The sequence below is a fragment of the Pan troglodytes genome, chromosome 2 (genome assembly GCF_028858775.2).
Source record: "Pan troglodytes isolate AG18354 chromosome 2, NHGRI_mPanTro3-v2.0_pri, whole genome shotgun sequence".
In the NCBI taxonomy this organism is placed as follows: domain Eukaryota; kingdom Metazoa; phylum Chordata; class Mammalia; order Primates; family Hominidae; genus Pan; species Pan troglodytes.
In genome coordinates, this window is record NC_086015.1 from 101,424,021 (window position 1) to 101,449,141 (window position 25,121).

The 25,121-nt window shown below is 36.2% G+C and overlaps 2 protein-coding genes across 2 annotated transcripts; both read left to right on the forward strand.

The window, feature by feature from the left end:
- Window positions 1-342: 342 nt before the first annotated feature.
- On the forward strand, window positions 343-8,176 carry LOC100608984 (olfactory receptor 5H1). The gene is made up of 2 exons (XM_054682607.1): window positions 343-472; window positions 2,303-8,176. Exon 2 carries the CDS (start codon window positions 2,321-2,323, stop codon window positions 3,248-3,250), a length of 930 nt encoding a protein of 309 aa, XP_054538582.1. The 5' UTR covers window positions 343-472; window positions 2,303-2,320; the 3' UTR covers window positions 3,251-8,176.
- Window positions 8,177-17,089: 8,913 nt separating this feature from the next.
- On the forward strand, window positions 17,090-19,939 carry LOC738383 (olfactory receptor 5H14). The gene is made up of 2 exons (XM_054682608.2): window positions 17,090-17,165; window positions 18,989-19,939. Exon 2 carries the CDS (start codon window positions 19,007-19,009, stop codon window positions 19,937-19,939), a length of 933 nt encoding a protein of 310 aa, XP_054538583.1. The 5' UTR covers window positions 17,090-17,165; window positions 18,989-19,006.
- Window positions 19,940-25,121: the final 5,182 nt, after the last annotated feature.

The following is a 25,121-nucleotide window of genomic DNA, read 5'->3' on the forward strand; positions in this document are numbered from 1 at the left end:
AAAGTTTGAACAAATATGCCGGAAGTGTCATCCATGGTGGTAAATAGTAACATAAAGTGTTATTTCAATTGTTAAAATTAGAAGTGTCTACCACGAAATGATGTTTGTGATTCCAGAAGTCTGTAATGCCCTTGGGGACAACCTGAACTTACACTTGTGCAAATGCACAATGCCCATTAGAACAGCTTCAATTTGTCCTACAGGGAGTCCTCTGACACTGTTATGAGAATTTCAGTTTTTCATTCCTTCCTCTTCTGGCAAAAGACCCTAGTGGCACAACTGGGTCATTTATGTGCTCAAAGCATATTTAATAAACAACATTTTTCTATGCTTGGAAAAAGAAACCTTCAAAAAGAATGAGTATGCAATGAATGGCTACCTGTATTATTGACATTGCTGTGCTACTGTATGTATTTTTGTTTAGAAAGCACAACACGTTTAAAGGATATCCACAATTTCCTTCAATATATGGGTAAGGAAGAAATAACTTCTCTAATTTTTATTATAATTTATAGAAATGTTGATAATGCCATTTAATTTATTAAAATTTTAGATTGGTGGTAACAAGTTGTCATAATAGAAAGTCAGAAACTGGATGACTCTGACTGGACTATTTTTATATTTTAGTTTTATGACTCTAATATGGACAAAGAGTTATAAGACTGAATTGTTCCTTCAATATTTTGCTATTTTGTTAATCTTATTATGATGAGTTTATATAAATTAGGGCATTAAACAACTAAAACTTGGTTTAAAGATTCAGATAATAATGATTCTTAGAATTATTTCTTGGAATTATTCTGATATAAATACCCATTCCTTTGAATCAACCGCATTCTCCAATTAAAACTTTTAAGGTGAGTCACTTACATATTAACTCCTGTATCCCTACACTCATGTTTGACAATAATTTGAGAGCTCTCACTGTAAATTTTGTTGATGTGAATAAAGGTTGCATTAAGTAGAGTCCTGGTATTTTGGCTTTGGCTGCCTTGAAACCAATATCTTTTGTCCCTCTCTCCATATTCCAAATGTAGGATCAGTGTATTTAATTGGCCATCCTAGATCATGTCCCTTCACTTTAAATGGAAGAAAAATGGGAAAATGAGTTTCTAGTTCTTTTGGCAGTATGTTACCTCTGACAGCCACTATGACTTCGATGGCAAAAAAGGAGATCACACCTTGGCCATTTACAGGACATATGTCCACCTTGTTACCTCCTTAATATAACTTGCTCAAGTTGATTTTCTTGCCATTCTTTTTGGTTCTTTTTTACTCTCCAAGGATGCATCATCTTTAACTATGCCTTTGACTGCCTTTGACTACCACAATGAATCCAAGTAATCATTTCTATTGAGCTCTAATAGGCTCATATTACTGATTGGAACACATCTAGTTGTCCAGATGATGCTCACTCCAAAAACTTGTCAGCACACCTGAGTTCTCAATGTTTAATATCCATCTTCCCAGTCACCAAGTGACTCCTCTCTCCTTCACTGACCACTTACTTCCTACAAAATATGTCACAGAATACTAGAGACTCTACATTCTGAATTCTTTAGAATCTATTCCTTTGTCTTACTGTGTCTTTCAATGTCATATCACACCAAGACCATACATTTAACACGCATTTGAATCCCCTGGAGGGTATTTTCAAAATGCAGATCCCCAGACCTAATTCCTTAAATAACTTCTACATTAAAACCTCATAACATATTTTTCATAAAACTCACTCAGATAATTTTTATGTGTAATGTGATTTGGGATTGCCTGGGCCTTACTAACAAGTTTCCAATTAATATCCCTGAGTACAGTTTCTTCTTCTTGCAGCATATTTTCTACACTATCAAAAACTAAATTAAAAAAAATTAGGATGTAATTTCCCATCTTAAAATTTTTGGCACATGCTTATTGTATGAAGAATAAAGTTTAAGATACTTCACATGGCATTTATTTTATTTATTTTTAATTCAGACCCTTCAAAAATCTTTCCTGTTGACATTGTATCATATGCCAGTCAAACAATTTTTCTACTGCACTCAATAGTGTCCATAGAAATATACTGCATACAGAGAATGCCTCTTGTTTTACCTAAATCTGCTAATTACTGCACAGTTTCAAACCAAAATATATCATTTTTTCATGTCTTTATTGCAACAAATAGAGATTCATCAGCTATAGGACTGATCAAAAAATTGAGAGGGTTCTGATCATTTTAGGTTTTCCTTCAGCACCTCTTCCCCAATTTCAACTCATAATGCCATTGCAAATGTTCCCTTTCATTTGTTGCATTTTATTTTAGAGGGCATGCTGTGAGGACATGGAAGAGGAAAATGCAACATTGCTTACAGAGTTTGTTCTCACGGGATTTTTATATCAACCACAGTGGAAAATACCCCTGTTCCTGGCATTCTTGGTAATATATCTCATCACCATCATGGGGAATCTTGGTCTGATTGCTGTCATCTGGAAAGACCCTCACCTTCATATCCCAATGTACTTACTCCTCGGGAATTTAGCTTTTGTGGATGCTTGGATATCATCTACAGTGACCCCAAAGATGCTGAATAACTTCTTAGCTAAGAATAAGATGATAACTCTCTCTGAATGCAAGATACAGTTTTTTTCGTTTGCAATCAGTGTAACCACAGAATGTTTTCTCTTGGCAACGATGGCATATGATCGCTATGTAGCCATATGCAAACCTTTACTTTATCCAGCCATTATGACAAATGGACTGTGCATCCGGCTATTAATCTTGTCATATGTAGGTGGTCTTCTTCATGCTTTAATCCATGAAGGATTTTTATTCATACTAACCTTCTGTAACTCCAACATAGTACATCACATTTACTGTGACATTATCCCGTTGTCTAAGATTTCTTGTACTGATTCTTCTATTAATTTTCTAATGGTTTTTATTTTCTCAGGTTCAATTCAGGTATTCAGCATTGTGACTATTCTTGTATCTTACACATTTGTTCTCTTCACAATCTTAAAAAAGAAATCTGATAAAGGTGTAAGGAAAGCCTTTTCCACCTGTGGAGCCCATCTCTTCTCTGTCTCTTTATACTATGGACCCCTTCTCTTCATTTATGTGGGCCCTGCATCTCCGCAAGCAGATGATCAAGATATGGTGGAGCCTCTATTCTACACTGTCATCATTCCTTTGTTAAATCCTATCATCTACAGTCTGAGAAATAAGCAAGTCACAGTTTCATTCACAAAAATGTTAAAAAAAACATGTTGAGGTTTCATACTAGTATCCTTTCTCTAATTACAAAAATAGTCACAAAATTATGCAAGTTAGAGGTACCTATGTTGTTTCCAGTGTTCGAACATTTTTGCAAGTATAAGTGTTCTAGCACTTTAGTGAGCTAATGTTTTAGTACCTAATAAACTAATCGCAATATGTCTATATGTTATTCAAAAGCATTCAAGAAATTTTCATACTGTTCATAATAGAATAATGACTGTAGACATCAAATAAAAATATTTAACGGTTGTATATGTTATTCAATGTGCATTTATAAATGCATTAATTGCTAAAATAGCCTAGTTTATCATATAAGGACTTGAGTATGATGGTTTTGATACTAATACTACTGAATTACCTGCGATGTCCATCATATTTAACCCATAACTGAGGCAGATTTGTTTTTGAGTGAACAGAGGTAAGTCCCAATGATTCTGCTAACCATCAAGGTCTTCCATTTCATTATATTAGGAAAGGGTGAATTCTGTTTCTTGAAGGAAGTCAACTCGCAGGTCAAACAGAAATGGAAATGCAATGAGAAAAATAAAAATAGAAGGAATGAACAGTGAAGGCACTGCCATAGTGTAAGAGCATGCTCTTAACTCTATGTGCTCGTATGAGTAAGAAGAGGCAAGCTGCCTCTAACTTTCTAGGATGGCTTCTAAGGCCCTTCCCAGCTGTGATTATATGATTTTAAACAACCTGGAAGCCTTCCCTATTTCAGGAAATTAAAAGATTAAATAGAATAACTGCATTTGGAGTAGACATAGAGAAGAAATAAGTATCATAAAAGAAAGAAAGTGGTCTTAATGTTTTTATGATGAAGCTACCAAGATGTGTAAAAATCAATATTATTGCAAGGTTGTTGGAATGTGTTGTTATCAACAAAAAGTTTTAAATGCCTGTCATGGAAGTTCAAATAATGTTAACATGATACGACATCATGGCGCCCAGCAAGAGGAAGCAAAAACAGAAAAATGAGGTAAGATTTTGGAGATTTTCTGCCTCAGAAAGTCATTGATTGTTAACCTTCTTAACACTTCTTGTACTTCAAGTATGTTAATCATCTTTCTACCAGTCCACCCTCTCCTTCATCTTTCAGTACTGAAATTCCTTTCACATTCTCACTGATACTATTGAGGTCCCTAGCATAAAAACTACTCACATGTAGTTTTGCAAACCTCTAGTTACTTATTTCCTCCATCCTTCTAACAGTCACTCACTTCCCCAAAATGGCTGTCAGATTGTTTTTTCAAATGGAACTCTAACTAATTATATCCCTCTTCAATTCCTTTTCTTAGATTGTCATTGCTACCAGATTATATGCATGTATGTTTTAGGTATCTTATATCTATATGTATACATATGCATATGTTTAGTTTTTCATATGTATGCATAGTGATACAAGATATATATTAGTACTTACATAGTTAAAATACAAATGTAGCAGCATTAGAATTTAGAGTTTATCTAAGGAGACTTGATTTATTTTGCAACACCAGATTGCATGTGGTATGGGGATTTCCTGAAGGTGCAAGAGAGGAGATAAAGGCTTTTACAGGGCAAATGTGAAAGTATGGCAAAAGTAAAGATTGTATTGGTTAAAGTGGAGCAGTAGTGTTATTTTGATCATTCCAGTGGAAAATTCCTAGTTAGAAATTAGCTGGGGTTTTTGGTTGGTTAAAGTTAACTTTTGTTTTACCATTTACAATGAGTTGGATTCCTGTTTGCTTAGGTACAAACCCACTTTGCTGGACCCACGTCAGCCTGATATACTTTTATTTAATTATTTTAACTCATTATGGTGAGCCTCTCATTATGGGATATTGACTAAAACTCAGGCATACTTGCACTCTCTGTGACCAGCACAGCTGGTTTGTCTTTGTCTCAGCATGGAACTCATAAGTTACAATGTCTGGTCTCTTACAGAAGTGTTTCTTTTATGGACACTTTGTTTTTGTTATTCTAATCATAGTGAGAAAATCTGGCACAGTGTAGTGGCTACAAACGTGTATTTAAAACTCTTGAGAGAATACAACACACCAAGAAGATGACAATGACTATCACAAACATAGTACCAAGAGACTGGGGTACGCTCCATAGCCAAAGTATGTATGAACAAAACCAACTGAAATAAACCAAATGAAAATAATAAAAGGTTAATGGTTAAAACTACCTATAAGCTTAGCATGTGAGCCAGAGGGCAGTTAGTTGAGAAGACTTTTAGATTTAAGCTCAAAGCATCTTTAGATGATGAAATAAAATGGCAGTTGCAGTCTGATAATTTTTCTGTTTTTTAGTCTGAATGTCTCTTGTCATGTCATTAAATGTTTGGTGAACTTCCTGAGTGGGACACTAAGCATCATGCATGAAGATTATCCTCTGACATTTATATCAAGTTGTCCAGCCCTAGCTTGTAGCGCTTCAGGAATAGGAGAGTTTCTAAGTAGATAATAAAACATCAAAGACAATGGACAGAACTGGAATTTAATTATGGGTGCGCTATATTTTTCTACTGAAACATGATTTTTCCCTCCATAATCAGGCCATTTCTTTCAAATGTAATTATAGTAAGACTAATTTATTTACCAAATAGATCTACCCTCATTAAGCTTCAACTGAGTATTTACATAAGTGCAAGTTGGAATAGGAATTGATCATCTCTTTTTAAGAAGGCCTCATTACGACCTTTACTAAATAATCTCCGATTAGACTTTAAAGTTTCTTCAAGCTATAAAGTCATACCAACAACATACCATTAGTTTCACCTGCAACACTGATACATTTAGGTAAACTCCCCTGTACTCAAAAAGGTCCTAAAAGTATATTTCAGTTCCTGGGCCTTCCAGAGAGTAAGGTCTTTCTTCCTCTTTACCAATATGGCTAGAAAGCTTGTGAGCAGCTATCAGCCCAGATTTTCTAAAGGAGCTGGCTGTAGTTATTTTTTTGATACCTGCAAATCTCATATTAAAATTTGATTCCAAATTCTGGAGGTGTCGAAGATGGGAGGTGTTTGGGTCATGGGGGTCGATCTCTCATGAATGCCTTGGTGCCATCATCATAGTAATAAGCATGTTCTTCCTGTCTTAGTTCCCATGAGGGCTGGTTGATAAAAGAGCCCAGCACTCCACTCTCTCTCTTTCCTTTCCTCTCTCACCACGTGATCACCACACATGCCAGCTCCACTTCGCCTGCTGTCATGAGTGAAGTAGGCTGAAGCTGTCATCAGAAGTGGACATTTAAGCCTTGTTTTCTGTATAGCCTGCAGAATTGTTCTCCAAACAAACACCTTTTACTTATAAATTACCCAGCCTCAAGAATTTCTTTATTGCAACACTAAATGGAATGAGGCAGGGCTTAATTGGATGCATAAAGTCAATTCTTAGTTTCTTAAAATTCTCCAGTCATATCTAATTTTATGCACATTCTCCAATGTGACATTCCAGTCACAGTAGTGGTAATATAACCATAATTATGTTATATTGTAATAACAGATTCTGATTAAAATTTTGCAAATACCTATATTGCAATCAAAATAAAAATGCTCGATGATGATTTCTGAATTCTTGAGAGGTCAGCTAAGGAGAAGAAGGTAAACGTATTAATTCTGTTTACAAAAGGTATACTTGGCCAGATTGTTTGCAAAGTTTCTTTAATTCTGGTCTCGTGTTGTGTTTCTAACGTTATCAGAAATCTTTACTGTCAGAGCCTTTCCCGCAAATCTGTTGAGATTAGACAGATACTTTGCATACAGGGATGTTTCCTTTATGTTATTTAGTGGTATTAATTACCACACATTAACTAGAATTCTAAACTCTTAGTAACTTTCTTTTCTGGGATAGAAGCGATTGACAAATATGCATCACACCGGCATTTTACAGATTGGCAAATCTACGAATATACAATTTCATAATTCCTAGAAGTATGTGCTTTCCCATTATATAATTTTTCAATGTGCCACAGGACATGTTGAACACAAATATGAACACAAAAGTGAACCCAAATATCTTTATTTCTTCTGTAATAAGAAGTCCAAAATAGAGAAGTGTATGTTCAGCAATTAGTCTTTTAAAAAAATGTTGTTTGGAAATAATCCAGGTATTCAATGACTATTGATAATGTAATCAACTGTGTGAAACTCTAAGGGTTTAATTTACCACAGAGAAGTGGGAAGGTATTTTTAAGTAGACTTCTTATTAAACATAATTACGGTTTAAAAGTTCATTTATAAATGTATATTGTACTTACATCTGTTTAATTCACTTATTCTGAATTGTTTGGTTTACTCATGAAAATTTCATAAGACATTAGACACAGCCAGTCATCATTTCAAATTACTCTCTTGTTAACTACATTTACAGCACGTTTATGTCAGTGTAGCAGGACGAGCCGTGGGCAAAACCCCTCAGACACCGAGATAGTGAAGGGAGTGGCTTTAATCAGATGGGAGCATCGATAGGCTAGCGTCTTAAAATCCGAGCTCGTCAGGTGCTCAACTTCTGTCCCTTTTAAGGGCTCACAACTCTAAGGGGGTCCGCATGAGAGGGTCGTGATCGATTGAGCAAGCCAGGGGGTACGTGACAGGGGCTGCGAGCACCGGTGGTCAGAGTGAAACAGAACAGAACGGGAGGTTTCACAATGTCCTACCATACGATGTCTGGAATCTATAGATAACAACGGTTGCTAGGTGAGGGGTCGAATTTTAACAACCAGGCTTAGGTCAGGCAGGCCCAGGCCTGGTTTCGGGTCTGGTTCCTAGACGCCAGGCTACCTGCCTTTAGTTTCACTTCTCTTTCCTTTTCTGAGTATAAAACAATATAAAACAATATGAGAGGGTCTCTCTCTTCCCTCATCAGTCAGTCATCATAAAAGCAAAAATCTAAAAGTCAAATATGTGTTTTTTTTGTTTTATTGCCGTGCCTGATATATATGAAGTAAATGCCATTATATTTTCACATAGGTGTTTAAGTTGAATTGTTAGTTTTCTGACTTTAAACATCAGGCAGAGATAATATAAACTTACTTGACTCGTAAACTCAGATAATATAAAAGTTGTGTGTTTGTATTATATTTAATTCTGAAAACCCTAAAGAGATGTCTATTTTAATTAAACCAACAAACTTGAAATAGCTTTGACTTAACAGAGAATATCATAGATAATGTGAATCTGAAAAATATAATGGTGAATTTCTATCTTTCTGAGTTTAAGGAATCCTTAATTTATATAAGCACATATTCTTCAATAAGCCAAATAAATAGAGCTCTATTAAAATTAGTTTTGCAGTACCATCCAAAGGTAGCAAAATGTCACACATACAAACATATATAGACATACGTAAACATACAGAAAGAAGCAAATATTATAGTGTTCATTCTAAAATTGTAGCCATATGTCAGGTACAATAAGAACAAACTCAAGGCTGGGCACGGTGGCTCTTGCCTGTAATCCCAGAACTTTGGGAGGCCGAGGTGGGTGGATCACCTGAGGTCGGGAGTTTGAGACCAGCCTGGCCAACATGGTGAAACTCTGTCTCTACTAAAAATAGAAAAATTAGACAGGCGTGGTGGTGTACCCGTGTAGTACCAGCTGCTTGGGAAACTGAGGCAGAAGAATCGCTTGAACACAGTAGGTGGAGGTTGCAGTGAGCTGAGATCACTCCACTGCACTCCAGCCTGGCTGACAGAAGGAAACTCCATTTAAAAAAAAACAACCAGAAATAAAAAAAAACCAAACTCAGTAATTTATAAGACTATCTAGACATGAACTGTGTTTCTCCTAGTTGGAACAAGTTAAGATGTCCTGTCCAGATGGTCAAAGCTTTTTATTAATATTTTTGGAAAGTGTTTTTACTATTTTTCTTTTGCTCCATTTACAAATGCCTCTTTTTTGTTCAGATGTGACGTGTCCTTGCAATTTGCTTGTAAAAGATAAAGCTCTCATGCCTTACAGTAAACATGTAAGAATATTTACATGTTAAGTCACAGTGCTTAGATTTCAGACTTAAATACCATCATTTTCCAAAACAAATAAACAAAAAAGAGTGTTGATAGAGACCTAATTAAGACAAGACAGCCAAGACAACCATCTTAAACAAAGGTAAAGTTTGTGATGTAGATTAACTTAATGCCTTCACCTTCTCCATTATTTAGAGATTTAGTCCTACTACTCTTCTTGGACCAGATATGTAGAACTCTTACAAATGGAGATTCCTTTAAATTTCTCTTCTAAAGAGAATCTCAAAAATAACCAAGCCAAAATAGTCTTTATGCCAATAGGTAAAATATTTTGGTAATTATTTGGCCCCATCATTCACATATCATTCCAGTTTTTGTTTTGTAACTATATTTAAGATTTCAGGGTGGATCTTATCAATGAATAGGACAAGGATTTTCTATGCCTGAACTCAACATAGATTGACCACAATGTTTTACAAATAGTACCTCTAATCTTGCCTTATATTCAGAGACTGGTTTATCCTTTTTTCTTTGTTTGCGTGATAGACAAGTGAGTTTTTGGAGAAATACTTTGGGGATGGATTCTAAGAGATTATTTCTTATTTCCTCAGCACTTTTGGTCTTTCCCTGGAAGATTGAGGGATTGGATCTTTGCTGTCTATCTTAGGTATGCAACATTTAGCTTCAGCTACAGGCTTCACTAGGTCCCAGGATCATGTGAATAAACTGGTACAGGGAGTCCTAAATCATATGATCCAAGAAGAATTAGAAATTCCACAGAAAATGTCTGGGGCATATGTTTGGGCTGGATATTTTTCGCTATTGCTCTGAGCTCAGATTTTGATCAAGGTATAAAAATGGCTAAAGAAGGCAGGCCTGGTTCATCTGATGAACTGACTTTATAAGAAAACTGACCAGTTTTCTTTTACTCTTTCAGGTGAAAACATAATTGAACAGAAGACTTAGTAGACTCAGAGTTATGAGATAGAGGATAATATAGAGAACATTATGAAATAAAAATGAGAAAACATTTCATAATATTATGAATATAAGAAAAATCTCACATAGGAATATTTTGTCACTGAATCTGAAATAGGGAAATTAGACAGTACTTCTAAGCTCCAAGCAGACTTTCTTCATTCCTGGGTGTAGGCCAAACTGCATGTGGGAAAAATTGACTTTATAGTGTTTGACTTTGAAACAAAGATGGTAAGAGCCCCTTGTCAAGGCAAACCTCCTCCTTTCTTGGGGTCCAGGCCACAAGATTAAATATTATGGCTCCAGAGTCATGCAGCCAGAGGCCATAAGATTCCTAACCTCCCTAATTACTTCTGTAGATAACATTATTATTGTAAAACCAAAGATTTTTAGACCCTGTATTCTGATGAAACACCTGGCACCATCCAGACTGTAATCTTGCTTCTCTGGTTTTATAGCTCTTTTCCAGAAACTGGTTTACTACAAGAGGACAGCTTCAACTTCATATGCATTTATCCCCAAACCAACAAATCAGCATTCCCCATTTCCTAGCCTCCTGCCTAAAAAATTATCTTTAAAAACCCTTAGACTCTGTCTGGGCACAGTGGCTCGTGCCTTTAATCCCAGAAAATTGGGAGGCTGAGGTGGACAGATCAGTTGAAGCCAGGAGTTCGAGACCAGCCTGTCCAACATGGTAAAACCCTGTTTCTTCTAAAAAAATACAAAAATTAGCCAGGCATGATGATGCATGCCTGTAATCCTAGCTATTTGGGGGGTTGAGCCATGAGAATCACTTGAACCCAGGAGGGAGAGGTTGCAGTGAGCAGATATCCGGTCAGTGCACTCCAACCTGGGTGACAGAGTGTGACTCTATCTCAAAAAAAAAAAAAAAAAGAAAAAAAAGAAAGAAAAAGAAAGAAAGAAGAAAAAAGAAAGAAAGGAAGGAAGGAAAGAAGGAAGGAAGGAAGAGAGAGAGAAAGAAAGGAAGAAAGAAAGAAAAAATTAAAAAACCCAACACTCTAGCCTCTGAATATTTGGAGAGTTTGACTTGAGTTATAATTAATCTCTATTTTCCCATTTAGCCAGCTTTGTGTATATTAAACTTTTTCTCTATTGCAATTCCCCTGTCTTGATAATTGGCTCTATCTGGGTAGCAGGCAAGAAGAACTACTTGGTGGTAACATAGAGAGAAGGAGCAGTTGGAGTTAAGTTAGTCAATGACCTACACCTAGACTCTATGGGAAGAATACACACACACACACACACACGCACACACACATAAACACACACACACATATTCTAATTGGATATAAAGATAGAATGACATTTTGAAGGTATAGTCAGAGAACCACCTATGAAGGAATACCTTGCAAGACTGTTTTTGTTTTTTGTCTTCTTTTCCCCTGACCATTGCCTAATAAAATTTCTTCACAAATTTCAGCTCCCTGAAAGTTAGGTAAATATCTGGAGTTTTAGCTGCAGTTTGCATGAGGGGGATAATTTTACTTGTGATTGGCTTGTGAAGGGAATCTAGATCATTGGCCTTATTAAAATCATGACTAGCTCAGATGAGACTATACTAATCAAAACATTAAGACCATCCAATTTTTAAAAATCAACTTTATTTTCAGTTCTAGGGTGCATGTACAAGATGTGTTTACAAAGGTAAACATGTGCCATGGTGGTTTGCTACACAGATGAACCCATCACCTAGGTATTAAGCCCAGCATCCGTTAGCTATTCTTCCTGATGAAGAACATCTAATTTTATAAAAACTTCAGTTTGTATAAAATGTCACTAGTGTCGCATGTTGTGGAAAATTGTGGCATAAAGTATAATTTCAATTGTGAAAACTAGAACTAACTTCCAGTGACTTAATGTGTATGATTCTGAAGTCCGTATTACACTGTAGAATAATCTGTATTTCTCATACATATCTAAATCCACAATGCCCAGCTGAACATTTTCACTTCATCCAAGTGGAATTATTGTCACTTGTTCTTTATATTGTCTGCCTCAGGATTTATTCTTCTGCTTACTTGATTCTGCTAAAAATCAAACAATCAAACAAAAAACTGATGGAAAATAAAGTGCTCTCAACACCAGAAGCGAGATTTTTGGAAAAACTTAATCACTGCAACTAAAAGGGTAGAGTAACAGTTAAATATGGAATAAGCTTTCAGACAGTGCCAATACATTCATGAACAGTATAAAATTTATAGGTAAAATTTCAAGTTAAAGTCTCTTTATCAAACATTAATTCCATAGAAAAATAAACTTGAATTTTTAAAAAAAAAGAAAATGAAAAGACTCTCAAAGCTCTCTCTAGCAGCAATGAACACCAGAGTTGATGCAGGCATTTAACCCAAACTTCGGAGCCTTTCCCTTTATTTTGGCTTAATGCATTTCTGATACTTTCTGTCTCCCTCTTTACTGACATGTCTTTCTTGCATTTACCATCTATGACATGATTACTCTGTGCCTATTTTTCTTCCTCCTTGTTTTATTTCACCCACACAAATTTCCATTTCCACATTTCCTATCCCTTTCTTCTCTTGACAACTTCCTCTCACTTATCTATCTTTACCTATGAGAACTTTTCTTAAATACTCGAATGAAGTAAAACATTAGTTTATGAGCAGCAGACAAATGTGATTTTTTCTCCATGTGTGGCAGAGCACTCTACCTCATCCCCCCATTGCTGTGCTACTTCTTTCCACTTCACTTCTTATTTGCTGACTTTTAATCTATTACTTGAGAATGCTCTCACTAAAGCCACTAAAAATGGCTTCCTTTCTACACACAGTGATTTCCCTGGACTCTTTGTCCTGTAGAGCATTTATTTCATCATTTTTCCCTGTGCTTTACTTGGTCACACTTATCTTTCCTCCCTTTATGTCCACAAAACCCAGCTTTCTAGTTCCCTCTTGCTTCTTCCCTTGATCACTCTGTTCACTGCCTTTTTCTGTTATCTCCCTTGTCTCTCTTTTGAACATCCAGGGCTTTGGGTTGCAATGGAAAAATTTTATTGAATGGATATTGACTCCAATATAGAAATGGTAGAGAAGGTGGAGGAATCAACTGGAAAATAATGGCAGAAACAGAAGGAAGTAGAGCAGCTAGTCAGCAGCCAAAGTCCCTTCCCAACAGTAAATTCATGAGTGTGGCTGTTTCTGCTGCTAAAACACAGCTCATATTTTCAGTAGCATTGGTGCAGACATAGGATGCACGTGCTAGAATCTTAATGTTTTTGCCTCAATTGACTTCGCACTAATTTTTTTTTGTCTATGTACATTTGTCTCCAACTCTCTATATCCAACTCTATTTTGGGTGGGTTTGATTGGGCAAATCTAGGTGAAATTCTTTGTTTGCCACCAAGACCCATGTGGTAGAAAGGGGTTCCAGGTACTGGCCATATAAGGAATGACTTGCATTGCCTTCATAACCTTTTCGTATGTTTCTCAAAATGTTTTGTATTTCAACTTTTATTTTAGATATAAAGAGTACATGGGCAGCTTTGTTACTTTGTTACTTGAGTATATTGAATGCATGTAGTGAGCATAGCACCCAACAGGTAGTTTTATTATTGATTCCTTCTTTCCTCCCTCCTCAATCTATTAGTCCACAGAGTCTATTATACGCATGTTTATGTCCTGTGTTCTCAATGTTTAGCTTCCACTCATAAGTGGAACATGTGGTATTTGGTTTTCTGTTCCTTCATTAGTTCATTTAAGATTATGGCCTTCAACTACACCTATGCTGCTGCAAAGGACATGATCTTTTTCCTTTTAAGGATGCATAGTATTCCATGATCTATAGGTACCACGTTTTATTTATCCAGTCAACAACTGATGATGACTTAGGTTCATTCCACGTCTTTGTTATTGTGAATAGCGCAGCAATGAACATATGAGTACATGTGTCTTTATAAACAAAATAGCATAGTTCTGGTACAAAAACAGACACATAGAACAATGGAACAGAGTAGAACACTTGGAAATCTAGCCACAAACTTACAATCATCTGACCTTCCACAAATCTGACAAAAATTGCAATGGGGCAACAACTGTCTACTCAATAAATGGTGCTGGGATAACTGACTAGCCATATGAAGAAGAATGAAACTGGCTAGCCATATATAGAAGAATGAATGCCCCCCACACCCTGTATCATGGGGAAACTGGATGGGGGCTATCCCTTGTGGGGCAGCTCCTCAGTTCTGTGCACCACCAAACTTAGCACAGTCAGGTGATTGAATCCAAATTCATTCAGAACGTCGTTGAGATGAGGCGCTGTGTGGTGGAAGGAGAATGGCATTTGGAGCCAGATGAGCTAGGTTTGAGTCTTATCTCTTGTCCCATACCTTTCAACATATAGAAAAATTAACCCAAGCTGGATTAAACATTTAATGTAAGAACTTATTCTGTAAATATCCTAGGAGAAACCCTAGGGATACCTTTCTCAACATCAGCATTGGAATAGAATTTTGGTTATGTCCTCAAAAGCAATTGCAACAAAAACAGAAATTGACAAGTGGTCCTTAATTAAACAAAGGAGCTTCTGCACAGCAAAATAAACTATTGTTAGAGTGTATAAGCAATCTACAGAATGGGAGGAAATATTTGAATACTATGCATTCAATAAAGGTCTACTATCCAGAATATATAAGGGATCTAACAAATCAACAAACAAAAAACAAATAACCCGTTCACCAAAGAGCAAAGTGCATGAACAGACGCTTCTAAAAAGACCATACAAGTGATCATGAGACGTGAAAAAATGCTCATGATCACTAGTCATCAGGGAAAGGCAAATCTAAATTAAAATGAGATGTCATCTCACACCAGTCAGAATGACTATTATTAAAAAGTCAAAAAAACAACCGATGCTGGAGAGGCTACCGAGAAAAGGGAACACTTATACACTATTGGTGGTAATATAAATTACTTCAGCCACTGTGGAAAGCAGTCTGCAGATTTCTCAAAGAACCTGAAACAGAGCTCCAATTTGACCCAGCAATCCCATTAATGGATATATACCCAAAGGAAATTAGGTCATTATACCATCAATTTTTTTTCTTGCTATACTTCTCTTTTTTTTTTTTTAGTGTGCTCTCCAATAGATATGGCATTCATAACTATATCCTCAGCTACTTAAATGACTTCCAAAATATTATTTGTATTACTCTTGTAGAATTGTATTACTAAATCTAAACAGCTTACCTGGATGTTCAAAGCGTGCTCACACTACAGACTCATCAATGCATCTGAGTTCTCAGTCTCTATTTTGGATGACTATCTGCCTACTCACAGAGTGACTCTTTTTCCTTCAGTGACCACTACTTTCTCATCAAATATGGGACTAAGTCCACGTGACACTACATTCTGAATACCTTAGAATCTATCTCTTCATCCTTTTCATTGTTACTAACATTATATTACACAGGGATGAGGCCATTTAATTTTGTGTCATGTCAGTATTTATGTCAGCATATTATACTGCTTACATTTCTCTTCTGAAGAGTTTTCAGTGACTCCTGTGTATTCTATGTGGTATTTTCCTTACCTCTTTGTTTTCTTCTACAAACATTCTATGAAAAAAGGATAAGTGATTAAGGAATCTACCAAAAAATATGGCTTTTACTTTCCAACTAACTTACCATCCATGATTCAAGTGCAGGTTATTTTATTTCTTTAATGAACACTTTTACTGTCAAGAAAGTTACATGTCACTATTTAAATATGAAATATAAATATTACAAATCAAGTCTATCAGATTTTGTTTTCTGAAAGAATGCTCACTAATGTGTTGCCGAGTTAATGTTCTAAAGAAAATACTGGACATGTTGCCATCATTTTCAAAATCCCTCAATAATGCTTCAATAATTTTTCTGTAAATTGCAGTAAAGAACAAACCACTGACTACCCTCTGAGTTCCCCTGGGAGCCTCCCCATGCTGGCTCCCTGAACAAAACTGGCCCTTCCTTGCTTCTCTCTTTTCATACCTTCCACATTTACCATTATTGTTTCTCCAGTGATCAAGGGTCTTTGATAATCTATGTCCTCCCATGATGAAGGCCTGTTGGATGGCAAATGTCCACAGGCATCACTTTGTTAGAAATAAAGGCTCCTGAGAGACCCACACAAGAACTACTGAGAGATGATCTGCATTTCGACAGGATCTCTAGGAAAGTCATAAGCATTATCATTTGAGAAGCACAGAATTAGGGCACCTCCCACTGCAGTCCCTGGCTTTGTTTTATATTGGCTCCTCCCTTGTCCTCTTCCTAGTAAAATTTCCCATCAGATTTTAGCTTAAAATGGAGGAACTTGGTATATGTCTAAAATTTAAGCTGAAATTTGAATGGGGAAGACAGCTATATTTGGTTTTGGCTCCTGAATTGCATCTAAAATTTTGGTCTTATTAAAATTATGCTTTGATTACATCAGACAAGACTATACTAATCAAAGCCCTAAGAGTAAATTTCACATATATACTAAAGTTTGAAAAAATATGCCAGAAGTGTCACTTGTGGTGGTAAATAGTGGCATAAAGTGTTATTTCAAGTGTTCAAACTAGAAGTGTCTACAATGAAATGATGTTTATGATTCCAGAAGTCTGTAATGACCTTTGGGACAACCTGGATTCTCATATGTGTCTGAATTCACAATGCCCATTTGAATGGCTTCAATTTATTCTACAGGGAGTCTACTGGCAATCTCATGAGAACTTCAGTTTTTCAGTCCTTCATCTTCTGGCAAAGGTACCCAGTTGCACAACTGGATCACTTATGTGCTCAAGCCAAATTTTTATAACCAATGGTTTTCTAAGATTCAGAAATGAAGCATCCAAAAAGAAAGAACATGCAGTGAATTGATACAAGTGCTATTAACATCACAGTGTTACTGTGTTTTTTTTCTGTCTTAGAAAGTGTAACACGTTTAAAGGATATCCAGAATTTCTTTCAAAAATATGGGTAAGGAAGAAATAATTTTTGTAATTTTCACTATGCTTTATAGAAATGTTGAAATGCTATTTAATTGATTGAAATTTTAGATCAGGTATACAAGCTGTCAAAATAGCCAGAAGAAAGTTGGATAACTATTACTGTACTGTCTTTAGATTTCAGTTTTATGACTATACTATGGATAGGGTAAATAGTTATAAGACTGAATTGTTCCTTTAATGATATTGTATTATCTTGTTAATCTTGTTATAATAACTTCATATGATCTAGATCATTAAACAATTAAAACTTGGTTTAAAGGTTCAGATCATAATGATTCTTAGAATTTCTTGGAATTATTCTGATATAAGTACCCATTCCTTTTAATTAACTACATTCTCTGATTAAAACTTTTAAGATGAGTCACCTACAGATAAACTCCTGTATCCTTACACCCACATTTGACAATAATTTGACAGCTCACACTGTAAATGTTATTGATGTAAATAAAGGTTCCATTAAGTAGAGTCCTGGTAATTCTGCCTTGGCTACCTTTGAAACCAAAACCTTTCTGTGTCTCCATATTCCAAATGTAGGATCAGTGTGTTTCATTTGCCATCCTAGATCATGTCCCTTCACTCTGCAAGTAAGAAGAATGGGAAAATGAGTTTCTAGTTCTTTTGACTTCTAAAGCAGTAGATAACCTCCGACAGCTGCCAAGTCTTGGATGGCAAAAAAGATCACATCTTGGCTATTTACCAGACATATGTCCACTTTGTTACTTCTTCAATATAACTTGCTCCAGTTGACTTTCTTGTCACTCTTTTTGTTTCTTTGTTACTCTCCAATGGATACATCATTTTTAACTGTGCCTTTGACTATCACAATAATTCCAAGTAATTATTTCTATTAAGCTCTAACAGGCTCATATTGCTGTTTGGATCTCACCTAGTTGACCACATGATGCTCACTCCAAGAACTTGCCAGCACATCTGAGTTCCCATCTTCAATAGTTAATGACCAATTACCCAGTCACCAAGTGACTCTTATCTCCTTTATTACCACTTCTTCCCCACCAAATATGTCACAGAATACTAGAGAATCTACATTCTGGATTCTTTGGAATCTATTTCTTTGTCTTACCATCTCTTCCAATGTAATATCACACGTGGACTAGACATCTAGCATTCATTTGAATCAGCTTGAGGGTATTTTTAAATACAGATTTCTAGAACTCATTTCTGAAATAATCAATTTCTACATTAAAATCTCACAATCTGTATTTTTCATAAAAAACCCTCCCAGATAATTTTTATGTGTGATCTGATTTGGGATTGCTGGAACCTTAGTAACAAGTTTCTAATTAGTACTCCTTAGTCCAATTTCCCCATCCCGCAGCATATTTTCTACACTATCAAAAATTTAAAAAAATATGTTATGATGGCATTTCCCATCTGAAAGTATTTGGTGCATTCTTATATTACGAAATATAAAGTTTAAGATTCTTTGCATGGCATTTATTTCATCTCGATATTCATTTATCCAGACATTTCAAAAACCTATTCCCCAGGACCTCCATTAATGTACCAGACACAGGATTGTTCTACCACATTCAAGACTGTGCCCATACATTTAGTAAATCCAGAGTATGCATATTACTACCAAGTTTTCAAACTAAAATATGACATTTTTTTCATTTCCTTAACCCCTTAAATATAGGATTTCTTATTTATAATAATGATCAAAAAATTGAGTCTCTGATAATTGCACACTTTATATCAACACCTCTTTTCCAATTTCAACTCATAATGTCATTGCAGATGTTCCCTTTCATTTGTTGTATTTTATTTTAGAGGACATGCAGTGAGGACATGGAAGAGGAAAATGCAACATTGCTGACAGAGTTTGTTCTCACAGGATTTTTATATCAACCACAGTGGAAAATACCCCTGTTCCTGGCATTCTTGGTAATATATCTCATCACCATCATGGGGAATCTTGGTCTGATTGCTGTCATCTGGAAAGACCCTCACCTTCATATCCCAATGTACTTACTCCTCGGGAATTTAGATTTTGTGGATGCTTTGTTATCATCCACAGTGACTCCAAAGATGCTGATCAACTTCTTAGCTAAGAGTAAGATGATATCTCTCTCTGAATGCAAGATACAATTTTTTTCCTTTGTAATTGGTGTAACCACAGAATGTTTTCTCTTGGCAACAATGGCATATGATCGCTATGTAGCCATATGCAAACCTTTACTTTATCCAGTCATTATGACCAATGGACTATGCATCCGGCTATTAGTCTTGTCATTTCTAGGTGGTCTTCTTCATGCTTTAATTCATGAAAGTTTTTTATACAGATTAACCTTCTGTAGTTCCAACATAATACAACACTTTTACTGTGACATTATCCCATTGTTAAAGATTTCTTGTACTGATTCCTCTATTAACTTTCTAATGGTTTTTATTTTTGCAGGTTCAATTCAAGTTTTCACCATTGGGATTGTTCTTATATCTTACATATTTGTCCTCTATACAATCTTGAAAAAGAAGTCTGTCAAAGGTATAAGAAAAGCCTTCTCCACCTGTGGAGCTCATCTCTTATCTGTATCTTTATACTATGGGCCCCTCGCCTTCATGTATGTGGGCTCTGCATCCCCACAGGCTGATGACCAAGATATGATGGAGTCTCTATTTTACACTGTCATAGTTCCTTTATTAAATCGCATGATCTACAGCCTGAGAAACAAGCAAGTAATAGCTTCATTCACAAAAATGTTCAAAAGAAATGATGTTTAGATCATTACTAATATATCTTTTCTATTTACTAAAATGTCACAAAATAGTGCAAATTAGAGGTACCTATGTTTTTGCCAGCATTAAAAGATTTTGCAATTATAACTGTCCTAGCGCTTTAATGACCTATGATATGAGCACCTATTTAACTAATTAAAATATTCCTATGTTATTCAAAAGGATTTGAGAAATTTTAATCAAGTCTTCATAATAGAATAATGATAGCAGAAGCAAATAAAAATACTGTACAGTATGGTATGTTAATCATTGTGTCTTATAAATGCATTAAATGCAAAATAGTCTAGTTTATCTGATAAGCACTTAAGTATGATATTTTTGATACTAACACAACTGTATGACCCGAGACATCTATCATATTTATCTTCATAGTGAAGGTTGATTTGTGTTTAGAGGAAGACAGGTAGATCCCAAGAATTCTGCTAGCTTTCAAGAGGTCTTTCAGTCCACTTCATTGCAAAAGAGTGAATTTCACTTCTTGTAGGAAGTCAACTCATATATCAAATAAAGAAGCAGAAATGGAAATGCAATGAGGACAAAATGAGAAGTGTTTAACAGTGAAGGCACTGCCAATGTGCAAGAGGGCAAGAGGATGCTGTTAACTCTCTGTGCTTGTATGAGTAAGAAGAAGCATGCAGCCTCTAACTTCCTAAGATGGCTTCTAAGTCACTTTCCAGCTGTGGTTGTGTTTTCAGAGAATCTGAAAAGCTTCCCTAAATCAGAAAATTAAATGAATAAATAGAACTTAGTTTAAAGTGGGGATAGAAAAGAAAAGATAAATGGCATAGTAGGAAGAAAATGGTCTTAATCTTCCCAGAAAAAAAGATGAAACTACTAAGATTTTAAAAACCAGTGATGTTACAAGGTTATTGGAATGCGTTATTGACAATCAGGGGCTTTAAATGCATATCATCAAAGTTCAAATTATCTTAAGATGATATGACATCATAGTGCCCAGTGATTGGAGAGAAAAACATGAAAATGAGGAAGAGTTCGGATATTTTCTACTTCAAAAAGTCCTTATTAGTCTTCTTCTCACTTCATATTCTTGAAGTATGTGAGTCATCCATCTGCCATTCCACTCTGCCCTTCATCTTTCGACACTGAAATTCCTTTCACTTTGTCACTGATACCGAGACCCTTATCCTAAGCATTACTCACATATCGTTTTGCAAACCTCTAGTTATTTCCTCCACCCTTCTAGCACTCATTCATTCCCCCATTTTGATGTCAGATTGTTTTTTCAACTCTTTCAATTTTCTTTTGTTGGATCATCATTGCTACCTGATTATACGTACATGTGTTTTAGGTGTCAATATCTATGTATACATACACTTATGTATACATGAGAGGAGAGAAAGGCTTTTGTTGATTTAATGCGGAAGTAGGTCAAAGAGAAATTTTTTTGGCTAAAGTGGAGCAGTAGCGTTATTTGGATTATTCCAGTAGAAAGTTCCTACTTAGAGGTGAGTTGATGGTTTCTGATTGGTTAAAGTAAACTTTTGTTAAGAACCTATCATCAGAGTGAACAGGCAACCTGCAGAATGGGAGAAAATTTTTGCAATCTGTCCATATGACAAAGGGCTAATATCCAGAATCTACAAGGAGCTTAAACAAATTTACAAGAGAAAAACAAACAACCCTATCAAAATATGGGTGAAGAATATGAACAGACAGTTCTCAAAAGAAGACATTTATGCAACCAGCAAGCATATGAAAACCTTGTCATCACTGGTCATTACAGAAATGCAAATCAAAACCACAGTGAGATACCATCTCACGCCAGTTAGAATGGCAATCATTAGAAAGTCAGGAAACGTTAGATGCTGGAGAGGATGTGGAGAAATAGGAACTCATTTACCCTGTGTTGGTGGGAGTGTAATTAGTTCAACCATTGTGGAAGACAGTGCGGTGACTCCTTATGAATCCGGAGCCAGAAATACTATTTGACTCAGCAATCCTATTACTGAGTATATACCCAAAGCCTTATAAATCCTTCTAATATAAAGACACATGCACATGTATGTTTACTGGAGCACTATTCACAATAGCAAACACTTGGAACCAACCCAAAGGCCCATCAATGATAGACTGGATAAAGAAAATGTGGCAAATATACACCATGGAATACTATGCAGCCATAAAAAAGAATGAGTTCATGTCCTTTGCAGGGACATGGATGAAGCTGGAAACCATTATTCTCAGCAAACTAACACAGGAACAGAAAACAAAACACTGCAAGTTCTCACTCATAAGTGTGGGTTGAACAATGGGAACACATGGACACAGGGAGGGGAACATCACAAACTGGAGCCTGTCAGGGGGTGGAGGGGAAAGGTAGGGAGAGCATTAGGACAAATACCTAATGCATGTGGGACTTGAAACCTAGGTGACGGGTTGATGGGTGTAGCAAAACACCATGGCACATGTGTACCTATGTAACAACCTGCACATGTATCCCAGAACTTAAAGTATAAAGAAGAAAAAAGTTAACATTTTCTTTACCATTTACTATGAGTTGGGGTTTCTGTGTGCTTAGGTAGAAACCCATTTTGCTGGAGCCACCTCAGCCCAATGTACTTCAATTTAATTATTTTAACTATTTTCTCCCTTTTGTTTCACTTCTCAATTATGGGATATTGACCAACACTCAGGCACATGGACCACTTTCTCACTACCAGAGCTTGTCTTTGTCTCAGCATGGAACTCATAAGTTACAATTTCTACTCTCTTAAAGCAATGTTTCTTTTATTGGACACTGTTTTTGCCATGTTAATCATATAGAAAAAATCTGGCAACCGTGATGGCTATGAACTTGCATTTCAGACTCTTGAGAAAATACAGCATACCAGCAAGATTACAATGATGACCCCCATGAGGAAAATACCAAGGGACTGGGGACTACTCCATAGTCAAAGCACCCATGAACAAAATCAACAGAAAGAAAACAAATAAAAGTTAATGGTTATAGGCCAGGCACGGCGGCTCACGCCTCTAATCCCAGCACTTTGGGAGGCCGAGGATGGCGGATCGCTGGAGGTCAGGAGTTCCAGACAAGCCTAGCCAACATGGTGAAACCCCATCTTTATGAATAATACAAAAAATTAGCCGGGCATGGTGGCAGGTGCCTGTGATCCCAGCTACTTATGAGGCTGCGGCAGGAGAATCACTTAAACCCGGGAGTGGGAGGTTGCAGTGAGCCGAGAAGGCACCACTGTACACCAGCCTAGGGAACAGAGTGAGACACTGTCTCAGAAAAAGAAAAGAAAGTTAGTGGTTATAGCAATCTATAAACTTAGTATCTAAGCCCAGAGGGCAGTTAGTTCAGAAGATTATTAGATTTTAAGCTCAAAGCATCTTTTGATGATGGGACAAAATGGCAGTTGCAATCTGTTGATTTTTCTGTTTTGCAGTCTGAATGTCTCTGATTATGTTATTGGATGTTTTGATGAACTTTTTAGCAGCCAGCTCAGTTGCATGTATGAAGATTGTCCTCTGAAGTTTATATCAAGTTGTCCAGACCTAGCTTGCAGGGCTTCAGGAAAAGGGCAGTGTATAGGTAGATAGGAAACCTCAAAGATAACAGACAGAACTTGAATTTAATAATGAATGCACTATAATTTTCTACTGAAATATATTTTCGAATATTGGAAAATATTTGGCAGATCATCAGCTTCCCAGTGTAGCTTTTGTTTTGTAACTAGGTTAATGAGTTGAAGGTGGATCCCACTGATGAATAGGACAAGTATTTTCTATGCCTGAACTCAACATGAATTGACCAGAATGTTTTACAAATCATACTTTTAATTTTGCCTTATAGTCAGAGATTAATTCCTCCTGTCTTGTTTATAAGATTACATGTCAGACCAGTGGATTTTTGAGGAAATACTTTGTGAATGGATTCTAGAGGATTATTTGTTATTTTCCCAACCCTTTTTGTTCCTTTTCTGGAAGATTGAGGGGTTGGATCTTTCCTATCTACCTTAGGTACCTCACTTTTGGCTTCAGCTATAGGATTAACCAGGTTAAAGTATCATGTTACTAAATTGATAAAGATCAGGGAGTCCTGGATTATATAATCCTGGAAGAATTCTAAATTCCACAGAAAATGTCTGGCACTTTTGTTTGGGACAAGGATATTTTTCCCTATTGCTCTGAGCCCAGATTTTGACCAAGGTGTAAAGGTGGTTAAAGAAGGCAGGCCTGGTTCATCTGAGGAAGTGACTTTATAAGGCATTTATCTAGTTTCCTTTATTTTAATGGGTGAAAATGTAACTGAGCAAAAGGCTTAGTAGATGCAGAGTGACAAGATAGAGTATGATAGAATGAAATATAGTTGAAACCACCTTTGCAAAAATGATGACAGAAAAATCTCACATAGGAATATTATGACAGTGAATCTGAAATAAGAAAATCAGGCAGTGCTTCTAGTCTCCAAGCTGCCCTTCTTCATTCCTGAGTGTAGGTCCAACTACCTCTGGGAGGAATTTATAGTTTGATTTTGAAACAAAGATGGTAACAGTCTCTCCTCAAAGCAAACTTCCTCCTAGCTTGGGGATCTGACCACCTTTGTAAAACTCACAGATTATCACAAGATTAGAAATTATGGCTCCTGATCATGCAACTGGAGGCCATTGAATTCTAACCTTCCTAAGTGCTCCTACAGATAATATTCCTATTGTGAAATCTAAGATTGGTGTTCAAGGTATTTTGTAGATCCTGAATTCTGATAAATCAGCTGGCAACATTCAGAATGGTAAAAGGACTCCTCTAGTTTTGTGACCACCCCCCTGCTGCAGGATCCACAAGAAGACAGTTTTAACCCCTATGATTTTATCCCCAACCCAACCAATCAGCTTTCCTCATTCCTTAGACCGCTGCCCAACAAACCGTGTTTAAAAAACCCTACCCTCTGAATTTTTGGAAAGGGTGATCTGAGTAATAATAAAACTTGAATCTCCCATTTAGCCAATTCTATATGGATTAAACTCTCTATTGTAATTCCTCTGTCTTGGTAATGGGCTCTATCTAGGTGTCAGGCAAAAAGATCTCATTAGGCGGTTCCGTAGAGAGAGGGAGCAGTTGGAGTTAAGTCAGTCAATGATCTACACCTAGACTTTCTGGAAATTATATATAAACTAATCCGATAGAATGATAGAATGCCATT

Coding starts and splice junctions, on each gene's coding strand:
- LOC100608984 (XM_054682607.1), top strand. CDS start 2,321: ATGGAAGAGGAAAATGCAACATTGCTTACAGAGTTTGTTCTCACGGGA.
- LOC738383 (XM_054682608.2), top strand. CDS start 19,007: ATGGAAGAGGAAAATGCAACATTGCTGACAGAGTTTGTTCTCACAGGA.